The sequence below is a fragment of the Otolemur garnettii genome, unplaced genomic scaffold (genome assembly GCF_000181295.1).
Source record: "Otolemur garnettii isolate 467f Iridium unplaced genomic scaffold, OtoGar3 scaffold00025, whole genome shotgun sequence".
NCBI classification, from domain to species: domain Eukaryota; kingdom Metazoa; phylum Chordata; class Mammalia; order Primates; family Galagidae; genus Otolemur; species Otolemur garnettii.
In genome coordinates, this window is record NW_003852420.1 from 20,798,079 (window position 1) to 20,805,343 (window position 7,265).

The 7,265-nt window shown below is 42.9% G+C and overlaps 1 protein-coding gene across 3 annotated transcripts in view; it reads right to left on the minus strand.

Moving 5' to 3' along the window:
* AGO1 (argonaute 1, RISC catalytic component) overlaps window positions 1–7,265 on the minus strand; it is a 38,454-nt gene that overhangs the window by 2,918 nt on the left and 28,271 nt on the right. For all 3 annotated transcript variants that reach the window (XR_002772901.1, XM_003788178.3, XM_023512147.1), the window contains exons 13-18: window positions 4,604–4,763; window positions 4,331–4,421; window positions 3,076–3,270; window positions 1,283–1,417; window positions 596–697; window positions 110–309 (exon numbers count right to left, since the gene is read on the minus strand). Coding sequence is in view for 2 of the 3 variants with exons in the window: in XM_003788178.3 (XP_003788226.1) it covers window positions 110–309; window positions 596–697; window positions 1,283–1,417; window positions 3,076–3,270; window positions 4,331–4,421; window positions 4,604–4,763 (883 nt within the window). In the remaining variant the exon portion in view is untranslated. The remainder of the gene's footprint in view (window positions 1–109; window positions 310–595; window positions 698–1,282; window positions 1,418–3,075; window positions 3,271–4,330; window positions 4,422–4,603; window positions 4,764–7,265) is intronic.

Below are 7,265 nucleotides of genomic sequence, written 5' to 3' on the forward strand. Positions count from 1 at the left end.
GAAGGACATCAAACTGGACAGCACCCTTTCCTTCTACCCAAGTAAAGTTGAAGGGGTCTGGTACAACAGCCTGAAGCAAAAAGGAAACCAGCCTGATCCCAGGCCTCACCTGTCATGCTCTTTGTCCACCAGGTGGTATCGTGCCCGGAAAGCCACCAAGCGGGCATAGTAGGCAGGTGCTGGGATAGAGACGGAGCGTGTGCATCGCACATAAGTGTGGCACAGCTGGTATGTCAAAATCTGGAGCTCATCTGCTGTGAAACGGTTGTCATCCCAAAGGACATAGTAATGGGATGGTCGACTGGTTCCCTGGGAAGACAGGAAGGTGAGGGAACCAAGATTGGGCAGAGGGGATGGCTGATAAAGAGGAGGATCACTTTAAGAATACAGCCATGGATAGATGACCTATCCATGAACAAAAAGCCACCAATGTCAAACAGCACCTTCTTATAGGCAATCTGCAGGTACGCTCAGGACTTATTGAAAAGTAATTTTGATTTAAAGGATACTCAGTGATATTGATACATTCTAGAAGCAGTGGGAATACATGACTAATCTCTGACTCACTGGAAACCCCAAGACATAGCCCACTTACCTGGATGCCTGCATGGCTACACAGATAGAAGTCAAACTCGAATGGGTGGGTGATGTTGGTATCCACAGTGGTTCCAGCTGGGATGTTACCACTCTTCCCAATCTGTACAAAGACAAACACAACCAAGATCCCAAGACCTGCCTGGCCCTAACCAGGGTCCTGGCTCAATTCTACTCTGACTTCACCAGAATCCCAAGAACAAAGCCAAAGTTGCTATTCCAGAGGATACCAGGTTTTAACTTAATGGGTTTCTACAGTCACACAGACCTGTGTCCAAATCCTGGTTTTGCCATTTGTTAGCTATGTGATCTTAGCAAGTTATTTAACCTTTCTGAGGTTAAACTGGTAATAACAGTACCTACCTCACAGGGTTGCTGTGAGAAAGACACCTCTTATGGTATCTAGGACACAGAAGTTCAATAAATGGTAGTTCCCTTTCCCTGTTCTGGGAGCTGGTCTATATTTGGGGTCTAGGCTAGGGAGTTAGGAGGGGGGAAAGGAAGTATAAGGGAACTGAAGGAAGGAAGTGATAGAGAAAGGATCACAAGATCTAGAGGGATGGAAGGGACCAGGAAGGATGAATAGGACAAGGACTAAGCTCCCACATTTTATCTCAAGGGCTTATTCTATATCAAGACAAGGAAGAGAGGATGAGAATATGGCTGGTCTCCTTAATCCCTCACTCACTCGCTCATTCTTGTCAGCACAAAAAAGGCGGGTATGATGGCGTTTCTGCACCACAATGTAAGTGATCCCAGGCTGGTAGTCCTTTTCCAGTTTGATGCAGGCATCACGAATGGCCAGTAGCTCATAGTGGAGGATCTAGACACAGGACAAGGAAGGAGATAAAGAGACATACAATTCTTCTTGAGTTCATACACTCTTCTGAACTAGGGTTGCCACTTGCAATATGGCTTTTTGCTCAACCTCCCTTTATAAGCAGATGCCCAGTAATTAGATAGGCCCTTCCTGCCAAAATCAGCCTTATACTCTGTTCATCTGATATGTTCATATACAACTTTGGCCGGACAGCTTGGCATCAGAAAAGAGCACTCACCTAGGTTCCTAAAGAGACCTAACATCAAGACAGAATCAAGGCCCACAGAGAAATCACTAAAATCCTAATGCAAAAAGTTGGGTGAATCAAGGGAATAATGGGAGTTAGTTCCCCTGTGGGCTCCAAGAGCAGACAGGGTTTGGACTACTAAAGAAGAGCAGACATACGGTTCCGGAATGGGCACAGAGCAGGTAGAGGAATTCACTCATATAAAGAAGCAGGATTATAAGAAAATGGGGGTAGCTAAAGAAGAAGCCACAGGAAAATAATCATACACAATAGCTGCCTACAGCCATAGATGTCAGATACAGGGAGTTAGAACTATATGGTAGAAAAGGATAGACTTTGGAATCAAGTAGAACTGGCTTAGACCCAAGCTTTATCTAGTTGTATTACCCTGGGCAATTTATTCAAGACCTCTAAGTCTCATTTCCTCCACATCTATTAATGTTACTAAGCCCTTCCTCACAAAGCTATTATGAAGACTAAAACAGATAATTAAGTGAAAGCATAGAAAACCTAGTGGCTTAATAATTGTTGATTGCTTTGCTAAGGAGTTTGGATTTTAATTCAAGGCCATGTGAAGCCACTAGACATTTCTGAATAGAGAAGTGCTATGATAAATTTGTCTGACATTTTAGGAAATATTGGATGACTTAGAGGTAACTGAGCATAATGGTTAAGAGCATGGACTTTGGGGGCAGATCAATGCATCTGAATCCAAAGTTTCACCCCTTATTAGTTTGAGTGATAACAAAGAATCATTTAATATTTCTAAGTCTCCATTTTTTCATCTGTCAAATGGAATAATAAAATTATTACCTCACAGGGCTACCATACAGCATTAAATAGAACATATGTGAAGTACTCAGCACCATTCATGGCACATAAGAAGTGTGCAATAAACAGTAGTTCTAATACTATTAAATGGTAGTCAAAGAGAACAGTTCAGTATAGAAGTCTAAATAATAGATTATGAAGGCTTGGTAGTGAGAATGAATAGGACGATCATTGTGAAGGAAAGTGAAACAGCAGTGGTTCTTAAAGTGTGGTCTCTAGCAGCATGGCTTAGGAGACTGTCAACATTGCAAATTCTAGGCCCATACCCTACACTCCAAAACCCTGAGGGCAGAGTCCTGAAAACTGTTTTAACAAGCCCTCTGGGTATTCCAGATATATGCTAACATGAAAGAACCATTGACCTAAACAACTAGTAAATAGACACCAAGGGCTTCTGTTACAAGAAAGTTCTATAGATGCTTGTACATGCCACTCCTCAGTACTAATCTTGCTCCCAAGCCTACCTCATTTACCAAAGCTCCCTAGTTAGCACACCTCCCACTGCCAAAAGCTAAGAAAAGGGAGCAGCACTTAGCCCTCTGGCCTCAATATAAAAGTTTTCTCCACCTACTGTGGGCCCTACCTGGGGGAGCTGGCCTTCAGGGACCCCATCTCTGTAGAAGATGATGCGAGTAGGCTTGAAGCGGGTAGATTTGTAGAACTGAATAAGCAGCTCACGCACCATGTAGGACAAGTCTTCAATGATCTCTTGCCGTGGTCGCTGCACCCGCACAGTAGCACAGTATCGGCTGGGGTGGGCATCCATACTGCCTACCACCTGACAGTCAAAGAGAAAGGATCAGCCCCTAAAACCTTTCTTCACCCTCCCTCATTATCAGGTGGGTAGGTTTGGGGAAAGGTTTCTTAACAAGAAAATTGTGCAACTAAATTAATAGAGCTTGGGATTTAATGAGACCTGGCTTCAATCTCTGTTGTATCACATACGTAGAAGTTACCTAATCCATCTGCTCTTTTTTTTCCTCTTCTCAGATAAAGACTACCTGCTTGCAGTGCTATAGTGACACATATAAAGCACCTTGCACACAGGGCCTACTTCACAGTAGGTATTTGATAAATTTGATCTTTACCCTTTGCAAAATATCATGTGAAGATCTGGCACTACTAGATCAAACAATGGCCTCATCCAGCCCCAAGTTTATCCTCTTTTCCATTCAACTGCTTATCTACCCAGGAACCATCTCCATGGTGACAACAGTACTCTTTTGGTTGATGGAAGTAACACCATCTTCAGAGGGGACAGTGGCCAGAGCCTAGGAGGCATGGCCATAAGGAAAAGAGAGGGGCAAGCATATTATAGGGTTTCCATTATGTTAAGACCGGTCTGCGGGGAGAAATACAAGTGTTGAGAAAAATACAAGTGGAAAGGAAAGGAAGACTTGATCCCTAGCATTCTGGAAGCCCCTAGGGGACAGGGAGTAGAAAGTCAGGAGAGAGATTGGAGAATCATCTAATCCACTAGATGGATCAGGGGTAAGGGTGGGGCAGAGGAAAGGACAGTCCCAGCAACTCCCTTAAAAGGGACTTCAGGTAAGAGATATATAGTCACTCTCCTAGACCCCAAAAGCAGAAATTGAGAAAGAATCAAATGCAGAGCAAGAGTGATGGAGACTAAGCCAAGTCTCTGGCTATACACTCACTACTTTCCCTGAAAAAGAGCTTCATATAGAGCTACCTTATGGTTAATGGGATGGTGAGCTAAATGGAGAAGACCTTATAAAGGGTAAAGAGCCAGAGCTGAGGGAAGGAAATCATGTGTAGTTTTGGGGACTCAGCACTTAGAGGAGAACCCTATGAGATTGTTGGAGAGTATCACTCACTGCTGTGATAGAAGGTTTTTTCCCATCCCCTGCTGGGGGGTGTGTAACATCTGCTCCCAAGAATATCACTGGCTGTTGAAAGACGGCAGAACTGAGCGAGGAAGAGAAAACAAAATGGTGAGGAATTGGGATTTGTCCGGCTGGCACCATCCAACACCCACTCTGATCTTCTCCCCTTTATGCCTGATTCACTCTGCTTGGCCAGTGTCCTGTTTCTTCATCAATCCCCAGCGTGGTACCTTGACAAGGGCAAGGGTACAACAGAGTTCATACCGCTGATGTGGGACTAGGATGTTGTTAATGCCACCAAGTTTGACATTGATCTTGAGGCAGAGGTTGGACAGAGTCTGAGGCGAAGTCTTGACCACATTCTTCACCTGAACACATTGTGTAGCCATTCCCAAGAGCGTGTCTCCAACACGTTTCACTTCAGCTATGGACAGGGAGAGAACTGATTAGTGCATTCAACAAATATTTACTGAATGGCTACTAGTTGGCAGGCAGTATATGAGGTGCTAGGAAACACAATGGTAACAAGAAACATATAAGGTCCCTACTCTTATAGTGCTTACTACCTGGTGACTAATTTTAAAAACTGTGAAAATTACAATACTGATAAATGCTGTAATAGAAAACATGGAGCAATGAAAGCATGTCATACGTCATAACAATGTAGTCAGGAACAGATTCTTAAATAATGACTGAATTGAATTCTGAATGTAGCTATGGACTTAGAAGAAAGGAGTTTGAGATAGAGCATTCCAGACAGAGGGAAGAAACATAAAAAAATGCACTCTGCTCAAATATATCAAGATATGTGTGAGAAAATGAAAGGTCAAAGAAGCTAAAAAGAAGAGCAAGGGATCATGTTTTGAGAGAAAGAATTTCGTCATTAGTCTGAGGGTAGCTCAGACTGGGAAAATAGCTGAATTGTCGAGATGGAGAGAAATACACGAATTCAAGAGATATTTAAGGGACTCAGTTATAGACTAGATGCATGAGTAAGAAAAATAAATGTCTATGGGTAACTTTTAAATTTCTAGCTTTTGTAATAGGAATAGATAGATCATACATTCTTTTTGAGACATTTTGAGTTTCAAGGACTTCTTGGTTATCCCAGTGAGGCTATCAACGAGGCAAATGGTTATAGTGGTTGGATGTTCAAAAGAGTAGTCTGAAATGCAGATGCAAAGTTCTGCAATATTTAAGTACAGGTAACAATTGAAGGCATGATCTTGATGAGATCACCACAGAAGATTGTAAGAGTAAAAAGAGAAGAGAGCCTAGATTGAATCTTGAGAAACTCCCAGCACTTATAGAATAGAAAGATGATGCGTCTGCAAAGAAGAAAAATCCAGAAAGCTAGAAAAAAGACCAAGACAGTTATATCATAAATGACAGGGAAGAAAGGAGTGTTTGAGAAAGAGTAGTCAACAAGTCAAATGCAGCTAAAAGATCAGGTAAAATGGCTCGGCACCTATAGCTCAACTGGCTAAGGCGCCAGCCATGTACACCTAAGGTGGCAGGTTCGAATCCCCAGCCCGGACCCGCCAAACAACAATGACGGCTGCAACCAAAAAATAGCCGGGCGTTGTGGCGGGCGCCTGTGGTCCCAGCTACTTGGGAGGCGGAGGCAGGAGACTCGCTTGAGCCCAGGAGTTGGAGGTTGCTGTGAGCTGTAATGCCACGGCACTCTGCCCAAGGGGACAGCTTGAGGCACTGTCTCAAAAAAAAAAAAAAAAAAAAAAGATCAGGTAAAATGACAACCAGAGCTATGTCCAATGTCCTCTGGAATTAGTGATATTGAGACAATAAAATTTGTATACAGAGGCAAAACATATTTTGGCAATATACAGTACAAAGGAGGAAATATATGATCAAAAAAGAATTTGCTATGTTTTCAAGGGAAGAGACTTTAGCATGTTTAAAAAGTTCACTTCCACATCTAAGAGAAATAGAATAGTTACTGGCAAGTCAGTTCTGCAGAAAAGCAAGATAAAACACAGAAATCATGTTTTTGAGACGAGAGAGAGGTGCTGAGGCAACAAGAACTTGAGGGACTAAAAGTCCAGAAAGGGAGAAAATCCCACAGAGGTGAGCTATCTTCTGCTGCTGCTTTTACTCTATGTACATTTGCTGATTCTAGGTACAGACAAGAGGCTGAGATGTCAAGCTCTATACCTGTAGAGTGACCACTGCCAGGGGGCAGAAAAGCAACAGAGGTTTTGCTCTGATTACACACAGTTTTAAATGTGAAATGTAAAAAAAAAAAAAAAAAAAAATCATATAAAGGAAAACTTTAAATAGTATTTTCATGACCCTAAGATTTCGTGGACAATAAAATACTAATCAAAATAATGATAGATACGGTGGTGCCTGTGGCTCAAGGGCAGGGCGCCGGCCCCATATGCCCGAGGTGGTAGGTTCAAACCAAGCCCTGGCCAAAAACAAAAAAACAAACAAACAAAATAATGATAGATTGGACTACATTAAAATTTAAAAGTTCTATTCAACAAAAGAATCACAGGCCAGGCATGGTAGCTCATACATATAATCCTAGCACTTTGGGAGGCTGGGAGGCTCTCTTGAGCTCAGGAGTGAGACCAGCCTGACCAAGAGCAAGACCCTGCCTCTCCTAAAATAGAACAACTAGACCAGTGTTGTGGCAGATGCCTGTAGCCCCTCCTCCCAGAGGAGGCTGAGGCAAGAAGATTGCTTGAGCCCAGGAGTTTGAGGTTGCTATGAGCTATGACACCATGGCACTCTACTCAGGATGACAGAGTAAGACTCTGTCTAAAAAAAAAAAAAAAATAATGGGTGGTGCCTACGGCTCAGTGGTTAGGGCACAGGCCCCATATACTGAGGGTGAAAGGTTCAAACCCAGCCCCAGGCCAAAATGCAATTAAAAAAAAAAATAGCTGGGCATTGTGGCAGG